Genomic DNA, 15,634 nt, shown 5'->3' on the forward strand with positions numbered 1-15,634 from the left:
CTAGATATGTTTTTGATGAGGGAATAACATTATAACATGATATAAAGCTCACAAGCTATTTGTGATAGCTTTCTATCACTTTTTCACATTGCTGTGGAGGAAGTTTGGCTCACTCTTTGCAGAAAGGTTTAGTTTAACTACATGGGTGGGTTTTTGAGTTAGTAAGTAAAATTTATTCATATAGCACCTATCACATATATTAAAATCAAAAGTGCTTCACAATGACACAAACACAAGAACATGAATCGAAATGAGCATGAACAACATGTCTTAGGTTTCAGCATCCAGAAGGTGACTAGTTCTCCCTAAAATCATAATTTTGCTGGCATTGTTCAAATCATTGCCCTGCTACATAACGGATGGATGTGCTTGAGAACAAGGTCATAAGCTCATTACTGGATGTTCTTCTTCACAATTATTTAGCGAATGTCCCACAAAGGCATAAGTTTGACTCTTGTACTTTGTTGTTTTTTTCTTCTGAAATGCTGTTAAGTTTCCAAGATGTAATGGAATACATATCTTACAAAATGTTCCAAATTGACAGTCCACAGAATATTGTTCCAGAAATATTTGTGGTCATGAAGATATAGTGCTCTTGGGCTTGGACATCTTCTATGGCTGCCATACTTCTCTCATCTCTTATTTATGAATTATTGACACTGATCAGAGGCATCTGCCATTTTTTGTGCTTTAAATAAGTTGTTTATGCTCTAGGAGTATTTTGGAAGTCACCCTTTCCTCCTGTCTTGGGAAGATTCAGCACTGCTCCATGTTTAATTGATTTATGAATAATGAATCTGACTGTGGTTCACTGGAGTACCAAAACCTTTGAAATGGTTTTCCAGACCGTGAGATGTCAGATAGGGCTTTTATGTGTTGCTTCTTTCCTTCATGTTGTCAGACAAGTTGTATTTTGGAACTTTGGGTGTGGTTAGTGAAACTAAACAGCTTCCCAAAACTGTTGTTGAGTTGCAGTTCATTCATGATTTAACAAGAGGGGCAAGTTTAAAACTGCTATTTGTATTGATCTTGTTTAGTTTTGTTTTATGTCATCTATTTGATGATTTGAATAATCTAAATGTGACAAAAGAGCAAAAGGAGAAGTAACCTGTGAGTGGAAAAACAACACTGCAAAGATGTTCTTAAACTAAAAGTAAATTTTTCTCTAAAGAGCATTATTGTCTGTGTTGTGTTGTGCTGTGTGTGTGTATGTGTGTCTTTGTCCTGTAAGAGAGTAATGGCTGATTACAAAATGGTACAATACATGTCATCAAATTTCTTCAAACTTAATAGGTCCTCTGAACCTTAAGGTATTGAAGAAAGAATAGATGTAGAAATTGGTTTCGTATGCAAACTATTGTATGATGACATTTTACAATGGTAAAAGTCAGCTCCTAAAGTAGATACAGCAAAACATTCTATGGTGATCATTGGCAAATTAAGTTGCAAGTGTCACATGATTTAAAAGAAGAAGGAAGCCAGAGACAGTTAAACTAGCCAATCAGGTGAGTGTTGCGTAATTCCAGAATAAACTCATTCGTCATTAAAAAAAAAAAATCCTTCTTCCTTTTTCTTTGTAAGGCTGACAAAGAGGACACAACACAACAGTGAATGATTTTAGAAATGAAACTAAGGAAGTGATGCTGTTGTTACAATAAAATGTCTTTTTATTATTAGAGGAAAAAACAGCAGTTAATGTTGTTTACTTTCCTATTTACAGGATAACACTATTCCACTTACACCACTGATCACAAAATGTAAATGATAATTTACAACTCTGACAGCATATACTACTAATAGATTATTTTTCATTCTTATAATTCCTTCCAAAGAGTTTGGTAATTTAATTTCCCTCACAGAGTTTTTAACACTGAAATTTGTGATAACATTTTGGACCGTAGCCAAAATGGTCCATTTTGCTCCCTTAGATGAAGCATCTGACTTTCCACAAGACCTGAATTTGGTTTACCACATCAGGTCACAGTCACTCAATCTGCATAAGTAGTTTTAACTCATAAAGTTTTTTTTAATTTTTTTTTACATTTGTCATGTTCCAGTAACAAAATTCAATATATTTTACTGGGATTTTATGTGACTGACCAACTGAAAGCAGCTCATAGTTATGAAAAGTAAGGAAACTGATGCACAGTTTGAACATTGTTTTTAGAAATCAAAAAATTAAAAGTATGACTTTTTATGGTGGAAAGAAAACTATTGTTTTTAGAGAGTCATTGAAGTTTCACAGGTCATTTGGAGGGACAGTAAATTTGTATAAGAACCTGTTCTTGTCAAATGAGACTGTAATACAACCTTTTGGCATACATTGTATGTACACTGTATGATTAAGAAACAAATCAACCTCAACACACCATGTCCACTCTCCACTGTGAAACAGGGTGTTGGCAGCGTCTTCCTTTTGTATTTGTTTTCTTTGGAATTCAAAGCAGAGCAAAAAATAAAAATAAATCATACTAGATGCTGCAAAAAACTTAAGTATACAATCTAAGCAAAGAGGAAAATGTTTAGATGAAAGCATGGTTATGTTTTAGAAGGTCTTAGTCAAAGTGCAGATCTGAATCCAGGGGGATCCAATAGGAACTATTTTGATTGGGAAAATACACTCAACATCTCCAAAGAGACCCAAATGACTTACAATTTTAATTGCACCGAAGAATTATTTTTAAAAAAAAAGTTGATTCAGAGAGATTGAATAAAAAGCACATTACACAGATTGACTGCGATTTACTGATTAGGTGACACCTGAAGCCAACTATATGTTGTTTAGGGCTATGAAAGTGAATTAGGTTGAGTGCAATTCGAATAGGTTGGTCTATCACTTAAAGTTTAAATAAAATACATTGAATTTTGCAATTATGATGTGACTAAATGTAAAAAAGTTCACATGATATAAATACTTTTGCAATGCATTGTTCTGTTATTATGACCAGTATGGCTCAGCAAATAAAAAAATAACAACAAAACAGCACCCTAAAAATCTATCATTGCTGATTAGAATCACTCTAACAACTTCTCAGTGATGACAAGCGTACATCTGAGGTTCACATAAATGACTCAGATCATCCACAGAAACAGGTCCTGTCAGTGTAATTAGACAATTCAAAGACTGCACATGAAAACAGTCTGCTGGTCGCTGGTCGCTGGTCTGCTGTCAGCTGAAAGTCTGGTAGACTCAGTTTCTGGGAAGTCGGAGGTCAAGAGGAGTCCTGCCTTGTTCGATTGGTGAGGCAAAGCCTCTCCAGCTGCTGCCTGCGCTCACTGTGGAGGGTCACCAATGTGTGGTTCTCCTCTGTTAAGCGCTGAAACTCCTCCTCGAGACGGGCGATCTCTACAGCTATCTTCTCATCTTCCACCAACTCCGCCAGCAACTTTCGCCTGAAGGAATGAGAAAGACAAACCTTCAAAGAGTTTTCTTTTTATGGTGTATCAAGAAAGAACATTTCATTTGTAGAAAAAAAGCTGGAAACTCTCCCTGAATATGCTGGACTTTCAAGTTAATCACTGCAGGGAAAGAAATTGAAACATTTTGTGGATGATATCATACTGTGAGTAGAATATGTTCTTTATCTTGTAGATTTATACAAATGGAATGTGATACTAATTAATTCAACATAATAGTTGATGCCCCTTTTCCCATCTTAAAGCATATCTCAAATTCCTAATTTCTCAAAACAAACATTTGTCTTGACCACTAGTCCAGTGGTTTCCAAACTTTTTGCACTGTGGATCAAAATTGCCAAGTTGAAAGCACTCAGGAGCCAAAATTAGCTCAGATTTTTTTAGTTAAAAATGCAAAAATAATTTTATTTTGAATTATTTTCTTTTTACCCGCACAACAATTTAGCATGTATTTTAATTTAAAAAGTCTGAAAAGATTTCTCAAAGCCGTGCAGTTTCCTCACTTGTTAGTCAAGATATCATTTTTAGTTTATTCACAGCAACAAAAATTGGAGCTGTCTTTGAAAACCCCTAACTGTATTTAGCCTATTTTAATTACTGAGTGTGACTAAGTCTATCCTTGAGTAAAACATCAGTGGAAACCTAAACCTCCCAATTTCCAGCAACACTCATTTGTACTAAGTTCATAGTCTAGAAAGGTGGGAGCTGTACAGTAAACCTGAAAAGGGAAGTGTCCCGAAGACCTGATGATTATTTGCTTAAGCTTTCTCTACTGATTTCTTTAAATGTGTAAGAACAGAGTGAATTCTCCAGGGGAAAGTGATTATTTTAGTAATTTATGAAAGGTTTCTTGTCCTTTTGTTATTGAACAGCAATAGATGAGTCATTAAATTGAGAGCTTCACTTTTGTCTCATTTGTTCTTTTACCAGAACAAGCTAGAGTAATGCCTACATTGCTGCATACAAGACCTTAGTTCATTTATTCATCCCTAGTTCAGTCATACACTCCTAAATGCAAACTTTTCCAGCCTAATATGTTTCATCACCACTGGTGTCAAGAATCATTTCTCTGGTTCCTGCCACATTAGATTTCATACTGACATTAAACTCTTACAGCTCACATTTAAATAATAAAATAATCTTGTTTGGATATACAAGTTTATACGTATATCTTGTAAAAGAAAAAAAGGCTTGCTATTGGCTTTTAATGTTTGATATCTATTTAAGAGTGCATTACTATTGTTGTTTACTTTAAAATCTCCTACATAGTTTCTGTGAAATGCTTTGAAAATGTCAATAGGTTTGGTTTCGTTCTTTAATGAATATGAAGCCCCTTCCACTGGCAGACTGAGAAATTCAATGACTAGTGAATCCTGGACTGAACATTAGTGGGCAGATGCTACTAATAGGAGGATAGGGTCAGGAGCTCAACACAAGAGGATTAGTTTTTATAATGACAGCAGGGAAAGCATACAGTAAATGCTGTAATTATGTGGAAGTCCTACAGTCAAAGTGGGAGGCACTGTCAAGGGTTTTTTATTAGTCTGATGTATTATTCTAATCTTAAATACCATGTTTTCATTAGCTCTGAACTTAGTCATCCTAATTAGGCTTGAAAGCATGAGTCTTTGTGTAAATAGTCTATATAATGTGTTTGTTACACTTAGTCATCTCAGTTACTGAAAGAAAGGAAATAATTAATAATATTCTAATTTGACTGTTGGTACCATACCAGATGATCATCTTTGGTAACCACAAATAGATTCATTGTTTAGAAATGTGGTTTCTGTGGTAACCTGACTAATGAATTAGAGATTACACCTTTGGTTATAACTGAAATTGAAGTGTTTTGTCTTTTACTATGTTTTGTTTGTGTTCACTAAAAGGCCACAACCTCCATTCTGAAGTATTTGTGAGTTTCTGAATATGGAAGTAAGTAGGAAATCATGTGTGCGCACATGTGGGGGTATAAGAGTGAATGTTTATTTTTGTCACACAAAGCGGCTGAAAAGAGGAAGAAGACATTTTTTAAAACCACATTCATATGCATGGGACTTTTAAAACTTTCACACAAACCTGTACATTACTGAATACTTTTTTGAGAAGATCTTACCACAATATAGCATAACGTGTTTCCCTTGACTTATTTTATTTTTGTTGAAATGTTAAATCACAAAGTAACACAAACAATACTGAAGAGTGATAAAGTCCTCAGTGTTCTTTGCTTTCATACAGACTAAGTGTAGCAAAACATTTAAGAAAAGATCCTGTCATTTTGTTGAAGTAATATCCCTGTTGTCATTCTTGCAACACTTTGTGTGTCTAAAATATGAGAAGTAAGAAAACTGACTCAGTACTGCGTAATAAATTTATTTTAATGATTGTGAGCAAAAGTCTAAAGCATGTTTAGTACTGAGAAAGTTGTAGCTACATTATTTAAACAGTATTTTGTCATTTTGTCCTTGTATATCTGTTGCTTGTTTGCTGTGTTTTAGTTAGATGTAAAGTCTTTGTGTAGTGCTAGATAATGGCAACAAGGAAGAAGTGTGAGTGTAGCAACATGGCTCATCATGTCTTATCTTATGTAGGGTCAGTCTTCATGCATCTCTTTATTTAGGAATACTGAAGTGGGTTGTTTCAGTGCAACCCCCAAATTAGGAAACCATGAATCCTACAGCAGTTTCCAGTTAAGGAGGGCTGCATTAGCTACAGACCCATGGTGCTAGCAGTGTAGGAGAAACTGCATGTAGAAATTCAACTAAGCCATGTGTATTTTTGCTCAGTTGTTTTCAGAATTGCATCACATGTAATTAGTCTTCCTTGTGCATTCAAAGATTGGAATAATGTGTACATATCATCAAGCCTTACTTGCGTTCCTCGAGGACAGAGATCTCGTGTTTTACATGATGGAACTCTCTGGCCATCCTGCAGTGCTCTTTGTACACCTGAACGCTCTCTCTTAGGGACATGCAAGGTGGCACAGGCTGCAATACATTGGAGAGGCAGAGGAAGAAATATGAAAGAGACAGATTTGTTTTGTATTGACCAAAACTGCTAAAAACCTGTGACATAGGAATACAACCACACATAAACTTATGCCCAAGGGCAATTTCAGAGTATTTAATTGACTTCACAGTCATGTTTTTGGGCATGAAGTGAAAAAGAGAGTGCCTGGACAGAACTCGCACAAGCACAGTGACAGCATGCAGACAGAACCTTGACTGGGATTTCAACCCAGGACTTTCTCACTGCACGGCAACAGAGCTACTAACTGCATCACCATATAGCCATCTAGACTAGTCAATTCTTCTAAATATTCCTTTACAATATTGTGCTTACCTTCTGCAACTATGTACTTTCGTTAAGGATGAATTACTAGTTATATTTACACTACTAATATTCTATTATTATTATTCTATCTTTTCATGTTTTTAAAATGTTTCAGTTAATTTAAGTGACATTATTTGACATACTTTCCTTAAACTAAATTTTTAGATATCACAAAATACCAAAAAAACCAGTCATATTTTTTAAGAGAAACATTGAGAACATGAGTACTTTTTTAATTATAATAATTTTTTAAACAAGAACAGATTTGAGCACAGAATCAAAACAAAAAAAAAACATTCAGTTAGAGTAATGTGCACACTCAGAGCAGTACACTACTGGAACTCAACATGAGCACTAACAGCATTTTGAGAGCAATAAAACATATTTTTTAATAAAAGTTAAAGTGCTATCTGGATAAATCTATATAATATCCCAAATGTATTAGGACATATGTTTTTATATATGACAAATTGGTTTACTTCTAAATATCTTGTTTTGAAAGAGTTTCACATTAAAATGTGACAATAGAACAAGAAGCAAAATGGCTAAAGGAACAACAGAAGTACCACAAAACAAACATTTGACATTTTCTTCGTTTTATTAGTGGACAGTACAGAACTACATACCCGTTGTTTACAGGTATGTAGACAACAGGTAATACAGGTAAACAACGCTTACATACCTCTAAACGTTGTTCAAGGTCAGGGAAGGCCTGTGACAGATCTTCCACATCTTTTATATCTGAAGAAATAGAGTTCATAATCTGTTAGAAATGATTGTAAAAAAACTGGGAATCACAACTAACCAAACAATTTCATCATTATGTGTTGACTTATGAAGCTTTTACCCCCATGCTTATAGTGACAGGAGATGCACCATCTGTGGTTCAAAAGCTCCCTCTAGTGGTTATTTTGATTAACATTTTAAAACCTAACTAAACAGTATGTGGCTTGAGAAAGATTTCTGATTGAAACCTTCAAGATTCACATCTCCTTCCTTTCTTTTTTTTTTTTAGTTAGACTGCAGCACGCTACTTGCCATTTGACAAATTTATTACATGTGGAGTTGCCCTGCAAATTACAAACCTCTTTACTTTTTGCACCATTTGGAACCTTTTGCGATTATGGTAAACTATAGTTAACTAAAATTGTAGGCAATTTTTTTTCTAGAATGCTTTGTGTTGAATTTGTACATGAGAAAATACAAAAAAGAAACAAAAGAAAAAACTTATAGGGCTTTGGAAGTAACTGCCTCTCTAACTTAATCATTGTGCTCCAAACAAATGAAGGAATGCATGCATAAAGGAATTCGTGCATGCCACGAATTTTGATAATTTCCATTAACTAGTCAAGTTTAAATCAGAAATAAAACTAAATATTGCAGTTGTCTTAAAAAATAGTGTTTATATTTAAAATACCAAGGCAACTTCTGCTGCACATATTTGATCAAAATAAGTCATGGTTTTAATACCGAATAGTTGTATTTAGTAAAACTATTATTTGCTTCATGCGCCACAGAACTTTTTAACTTGTTCTCAATGCTTTTCTGTGAAAATGTAACACTATAGGTTCTCTTGTACAGCACAACAACATTGTAACACAATGCTGCACTTCTAAATAAACCATGTCCTCTGACTGAGCAGCGGTAATGAGCTGCCAGGCTGAAAGACATGCAGGTTAAGAATACAACTGAACAAGCATTGTACTTGTCTGCAATGGACAGGAAGATCATCCAGGCCAGATGTAAAGTCAAACAGGGATTCAGCCATACAGAAACAGACAGATTGTCTGCACTGTTTCGGTAGTGATGCATACCCTCCAAAGAGTTGTGGAACATGTGGAGAATCCTGGAGTGATGCAACCTTCTAAAATCAGGAGTATTAGTGGGCAAGCCTTTAGCCTTGGGCCAATTATAAAGAGGAATAAATATGGTTCTCATGCTTAGGATTGACACAGTGTTGGGTTTGAACTATGTCAGGCATGAAGTCACAGAGGGTCTAAACGTTGATCCTCAGTTGGAGCACAGCTCATCTCCTGCTGTGAAACATGAGTTCAAAGAGACAATAATATGATCTCAGAGGATCCAAAATATCCAGTTATGATTTGCAGGTGAGATTCTGCCTGGGCAGCTTTGACAGTATATGCACAATTGCCTTGAGAGAGCTGCATTCAATGAATAAGCTTGGCAAATGACCTCTCAGACACAAATTTAAGATGGCTGTTCCTAGTATAGCTCTTCACATTGCTGCCTAAGAGAAAGAAAGACAAGGGGGGATCAAGGACGGGTGGGGTTGAACTGGAAGTGTTAACTGCTTATAAATATAGGCCAGTGTTCTAAAAGCTGAACGGTGAATCAGGCAGCAAGACACTGTTAGTATTATAAGAGAAACCTGACTCTGTCATTGCAAAGCTGCAGCTGCTGTCCGAGTGCCTGACCCTACTGCAGTAAAACATCCTGACAGACAGCACCTAGGTTGAAAGGTATGCTCTTTAGGTTTAATATACATGTGTAGGTGGTAGTAAAAAGAACAATTTAGAAAACTGACTATATGGGCCTTTGCAAGATCATTCATAAAGTATAATGCATTTATTCATACAGCATTTCATAACAACTGAAGGTAACACACTTACCTAATAGTTCTATAACACTGCACTTTTTACCTGGAAAATCAGGCCGAATGCCACCCCCTTAAGACTTTAGCACAACTTCACCTTCCAGAAAGACTACAAGAACCTACATGCAACCAGAGCTACAAAGGAATAATATAATATAATATAATATAATATAATATAATATAATATAATATAATATAATATAATATAATATAATATAATATAATATAATATAATATAATATAATATAGATCAAAGTATATCTGTATGTTAGAATGGCTAAATCAAAACCCAGACCTAAATCCAATTATGAAGCTTTGACAAAATGTAAAATCTGTTGCTCACAAACACTAAATGCAATCTGATTGAGCTTGTGTTATTTTACGAAGATGAAAGGTAAAAAAATATGTGATTCTACACGTACAAAGTTGTCAGAAAGGCACACCCAAAAGAACTGGTAGCCATGATTGCAGTTAAAGATGTCTTTTCCAAATATTGATTTGGTGAAGTGAAGACAAATGTCAGACCGTTTTTGTTTGCTTTTTGCAATTTGGAAAACCAAATATCCTTCAACTTCTGTCCTAGCTTTTGGTGTTATCACTCACACCAAATACCCAAAAAATATAAGAGTATGGTTGTAATATTACAAAATGTGAAAAACCTCAAGGGTATAAGTGCTTTTTCTAAAAAAATAAACAGTAGTTTGGTGTCCATATATTTGCATTTTGCCAGTACAGTGCTGCACAAAGGTATGTGTTTGTTTTTAACATGCTGTGGTCATACAGAAATAGTGATAACACCTGTCTCAGATATAGTGTGGAAGAATGAACCCGCAGTTAAAGCGAATGGGAGTTACTCAAGCTACAGTCGGCATGGTCTGTTTTGGTTGGCAGAATGTAATACACATGTCCACACATAGTGGAAACGAACCAAAAGTAGTTTTGATCCGATGTTAAATGACAAGCTGAGTAATAAGAGCAGCTCAAAACCTCAAAATAACTTGTTTCTAATCATTCTGACATCCTGGAGCACAGGTGCAGGCAAGGAGTTTTATAGTAAAGGGTTTGGCTACGTGTGTGTTCACAGTATGTACTGTATGTGCATGTGTGTTTACCTGATGTGTCATCGAGGCTGAAGGCTATTCTAACTTCAGATTTATCAGGAGACACTCTTCTGGTTGAGGTGATCATTTATCCCTTCATGGGGCAACGGAGAAAAAAAGAGCTGTCAGAACAATCTAAAGCACAATATGGAAGATGCAATATTTTAGAGATTTTAGAGAGATCAGAATTTTGTGGTTGATTTTTTTGCTGCTGAAATTGGTCATTGTTATTTATAAGGAGAGGCTGTAATGTACCTCCACATGCGTGAGACAGCAGCTGCTGTTAAAAAATTTTTAAAACAGAGATAAAATGAAGACAGAGCTGAAATTTTAATGTCACTAACATTTTGTGATAGGAATTAGCACATTGTTACTTGTACAGAAGAGTCTCTGTGTATTCTCAAGAACATAGATTCTTGCCTTATACCTGAGATGACTAAATGCTTTAAGCACTTCCACATTAAGAATTTTTTATAACAGTTGGAAGTCAAAAACTTTTTCTTAGTTCACAATTAAAAACCTCAAAAATCCTATAATATTTTTTTCACTTAGTAACAGCATCCACACTGAAAATCCAACACCAGCCTTGTAGCACTTATATGAGGTCAATTAACTGATCAGAAAATATATATTCTTTAGTATCTAATGACGCAGTTGTCTGATTTGCCTCATTAGGCACTAAAAATATTTGGTCAACAGCAAATATTTTTAGTGCATCTCTACAGTTTTTCCTTTTTCTCTTTTTTATTTAAAGGAAAGTTATATTATTGTCTTTTTGTATTTTATAAGTATTTACAAATATTTACTAGTAGCTCTGAAATGCAAACACCATAGAAACAATGAAAAGTATGTATTCTAAGAATGTGTCATCCTGCATTGTTTTTTTAAATACCTTTATTAGTCTTTTGTTATATTGTAGTATTTTTTTTGTGTGTAGTTTTGTTTATGATTTGCATCTTAGAGCCTTCATATTTTCTGATTTTAAAAGTGTCACTAAGACTTTTTGGGGAATTTCTCTTATTAAAAACATTCATAAATGTTTTTAATTCCAATTAAACTATCTGCATTCATGTTATTTCAACTGGCAAGGTAAAATAAATACTGAACTCAGCAGGTGTTGTGTTAAATTGCAATGAGAGTCAATGCCGACCGTTTGATAAGTCATGTGATAAAAACGCTCTGTGGGCTCTTATAAATACACTAACTACACACAGCACACACAACCACCAGTTTCTTTATGCATTTGAAGTTGCAGAGGGATTAAATAATTACAGAGCTTTGACAGACTGGTGATGAAGGCTGCATGACCCCTTTCAGTGGAGGTGCAGGCTTTTTATATCTGGGCATTTGCCTCCTTTAACCCTGCTAAACTCACTCCACTCTCCCCCAACGACCTTCTATGACAAAACTGTCTCTTAAAAGTTTCACTAATACAATAAATGCCTTAATGATGACACTATCATCAAGTAGAATTTGTATATAGTTTTAGACATCAACACTGTAACGGATATGGTGTGAAATGTTATTTGCATGAGGAGCTAGAAGCAAAAATCAGTTCCGAAAAGGCATCGTTACCTGAAGCAGATCCAAACTAAACCAGAAAATGCTGTAGGCTACTGAAAAGTTCAAATCCAAGCAGTTGAGTAAATCCTCAATTGGGAAGGATTGGGGTCTTCCCTATTGCCCCTTAAGTCAGCCGTTGCCACTCCTGAGCAAATCCAGATCAGCAAAAATAGAAAAATTAATGTCTTCTTCAATCTGTACTTTTACTAAAATCCCTTCATTATTTTGTGATTAGTAAGATTTAAGAAAAGATGTCCACTTTGCTCGCCTCAGCTGTTAATGTCACCCACAGCTTAAGTTTGCCTCGGCACGCATGTGTTATCCGCAGACTGCAGCCACGCGGAGTGGAGTAAACTCAGTTTTCAGGCACGCAGAGCGGGAATGCTGTTCACTGTCCCCCTGTGGCGGCTCAGACCCAATTAAATGTCTCAGATGACATGACTTTAGCCTGCAAAAATGCCCACAGCTCCAACTCCGTTTTGAGTGACACAGTCATCCCACTGGGATGGTCCCTTTGCAATAGCATTGCAATAAGGCAGTTATTCAGAGTAAGCATCTCTTATGTGTTCTTGTAGAGGAAAACTGAGTCCCTATGTGTTTTTTTATGTGAAAAAAAACTAACAATATTAATAATACTTTTTGAAAACTAAAAAAACAAAAAAACAAAAAAAAACATTGAAGTGAGACCACAAAAGAGTTTACTTTTTTTTAAAAGAGTTTTAGTTATTTTGCAAAGGAAAATTAGCAACCATTTCAGTTGTTTAATATGAAAGATGGTCCCTTCGCAATAGCAAAATATATATATATATATATTATTAATATATAATATAATAAAAGAATAAGTTGGTAGAGACATCCAGTAAAAGAAGGCTGAATAAAACTTAATGCCAAATTCTTCAGATTTATTTATATATTTATTTTTAATAATGGAAAACATACAGTTCATTCAATTTCACAATTAAGGTGAAATAAAATCCAAGGAAAATAAACTGAGGTGTGTTCATGTGGCAAAATGCAGAAATATTGAAGTGGTAGGGTTCATACTTTAAGAAGACATTATACCTAACTTTATTTTACTAAATTTAATGCTTCTGTGACAATTGTTTCATCAATAATTTGATCCTGCAAAATACATCTCTTACAGTAACATGTCCATATGTCCATTAATGAATGTAGTAACGACTACTCAAACAGATAAAACTTTTTTTTGCACTGTAGTGTCTGAAGATTTCTTGTCAGGGATTAAATTGTTGTTGCCAGTGATTGCAAAAGTCAGTTTATAGTCTATTCAATCATTGACAAGTGCAATCTGTTTTATTTAAAACTCTAACCTCTGGGACCTGATGTGTGTCACTTTTGTGTTGCAACCTGCAGTTGGATCTGAAAACCTTTTGCAAATCAACTAAATTAGCATAATAGTAAAGTTTTTGATGGAAAGAATGGTTAAGCACCCTTTGTTAAGTCTTGTAAATCTTGCATCCGTAATCAGAAATAGATTGTTAGCATTTAATCTGGACGGGAGCTGTGCCAGGAAAAAGTCTTTACCAAGATTAAGACAGTGATTAGCACAGATTAATCATAAAAGGATGGATCATACCACAGCAACTGTATGTATGTGAGGTGCAGAGCACTGAATAGAAAAACCTGATACAGCCTTTGAATCATAAAGATGTAAATGCCATTGGTGCTCCAGGGAGATCAGACATTGCTGTCACTTTTTCATGAATTATGCATTTCATAAAATAAAATGCATAATTTTATTTTATGCATTGTGATGAGTGATGAACACTCATCACTCACATGATGAGTGTTCACTTCACAGAATAGAGGATAAGGTGATCATTTCCACAGCTCTATGCTCCCTGGAAAAGTGACTGAAGTAAAAAAAAAAAAAGGATTATGGAATGCATAAGAAAAAAACCACGTGGCTGCATTTATATAGCTCTAGATTCCGCTAACAATTAACATGTTTGCAGAGTAAGGTCTGCAATCCTTAATAACACAATTATTATGAAGAAAGTTGTCCATTCAGCATATGAAGGAAAACGCTGAACCATTCAGCCACTTTAAAACTGCAGTAGGTCAGCAGTAGTGATCTTTCTCTGAACTCACTTCTCTGCTGCTGATCGATGCACAATGATTCAAAATGGCAAAATCTACTGAATCCAAAACGGTGTTGATTACCTGCTATATTAGAAGAGGATTTATTGTAAAATAAAAATCTTCACATGAAAAATAATTCATAACAGAAAATAATTAGACATTTGTTGCAAGAAAGATCTACAGCTGACTTGTTTTTACCTACAAGACCATTTCACATGCCCACCAGCAGATGGCAACATTGACCCTGAATTATTTACAACCAGGACATCAAGCACTCGGAAAACGGGAGAGAGACACATTGAGGGGAGCAGATGGAGATAAAAGGTACTCTGTTCTTCTGAAAGCCTCCTCCTCCTCATTTGTCTTCATTGACAGGCTGTTGACACAGACCTGCCTTATCAGCCTCAGGGAGTCTTCATTTCATTGTGATGGATGGGACACACCCAGACATCTGCCATTTTTTATGCTGCAGTCATAGTTGAAATTTAATTCCCCTGTTGTCGTTTGTACAGTTGAAAACGTCACATGTTGATACACAAACTGAGCCTGACAACTCTGAAGGATCCATAATATAAATTACATTTTTCTCTACTGTAGATTTTAATATGGAATTTTATTTCATACAACAAAGCTATTAATTTAGAATAATGCCAATTTTACCATGCAGGGTTTCTTTCATAAGAACCATTCTCAAGTGAATGTTTTCTGTAAATCTCCTCGTCATCGTCGCAAGACTTCTGCGTAAATAATCTCTTGTTTTTGGATCAAGACCACAAACAGGTAAATGCCAGCATCCATTTGAAGTTTCTCCATCTGAACAGCAGAAACAAGTAAACTATTTTTTTTGTGTGTGTGTTTGTTTCAAGACCAGATATGCTGCCAGATTTTTCTACGCATAAATCTCACAGGGATAAAGCATGTAAAAAAATTTAAACATGTCAATAGAGTCAGTCAGGTAACATGCCCACTACAAAAATGGAAGGATGGAAGGATGTCTACAAGGATTCTTGCTTAGTAGAGCAGAATGCCAAGGTCAAAATTGTAATCCCTGGCCTTGTTCAAGGTGGATTAGAGGAAGATAAAAAAAAAAGAAAAGAAAAACTGCCTTTGGTTTTGATTAAGATTCATGGGGTTAGGAGATTAGAGGCACCAAATGCTATTACACAGGACTGAGCCCAATCCCTGAATTAATCTAAATACAAAAAAAATAAAAAATTGGGAAAAGAAGAGAAAACTCATTACATGACGAGATTAAGTAAAGCATGGTCCAATTCTTTTGGGAGGTGTACAGAACAATCAGTTTACATACAGGCACACCAAAGTAAAACGTTTGATTTGAGTGAATTAGAAACTGTTTACACAAGCACTTATTCCAGTTTCATTGTCACTCCATTAAGTATTTGTCCCATCCTATTTTGTATTCAGAAATCAGTGACAAAAACTAAACCAGATAAATAAAATATAACAAAAAGATGGATTTTCATTAAAGCAATATAAAAATATCCAA

General features: G+C 35.0%; 1 protein-coding gene across 1 annotated transcript; it reads right to left on the minus strand.

The window, feature by feature from the left end:
- Positions 1 to 1,638: 1,638 nt before the first annotated feature.
- Positions 1,639 to 12,419, minus strand: map3k7cl (map3k7 C-terminal like). Its single transcript, XM_032575584.1, has 5 exons — positions 12,037 to 12,419; positions 10,474 to 10,555; positions 7,430 to 7,488; positions 6,286 to 6,401; positions 1,639 to 3,393 (listed from the first exon to the last, which is right to left on the minus strand). Exons 2-5 carry the CDS (start codon positions 10,547 to 10,549, stop codon positions 3,213 to 3,215), a joined length of 432 nt encoding a protein of 143 aa, XP_032431475.1. The 5' UTR covers positions 10,550 to 10,555; positions 12,037 to 12,419; the 3' UTR covers positions 1,639 to 3,212.
- Positions 12,420 to 15,634: the final 3,215 nt, after the last annotated feature.

This window comes from Xiphophorus hellerii, chromosome 11 (assembly GCF_003331165.1).
Source record: "Xiphophorus hellerii strain 12219 chromosome 11, Xiphophorus_hellerii-4.1, whole genome shotgun sequence".
Taxonomy (NCBI): Eukaryota; Metazoa; Chordata; class Actinopteri; order Cyprinodontiformes; family Poeciliidae; genus Xiphophorus; species Xiphophorus hellerii.

Bases quoted from the DNA above. Each gene is read 5' to 3' on its own strand.
- map3k7cl (XM_032575584.1), bottom strand. From the start codon at position 10,549: ATGATCACCTCAACCAGAAGAGTGTCTCCTGATAAATCTGAAGTTAGA. The intron at 6,402-7,429 runs GTATGTAAGCGT...AATGTATTGCAG, and splicing joins ACCTTGAACAACGTTTAGAG to CCTGTGCCACCTTGCATGTC. The intron at 3,394-6,285 runs GTAAGGCTTGAT...TCATTCCTTCAG, and splicing joins TCTGTCCTCGAGGAACGCAA to GCGAAAGTTGCTGGCGGAGT.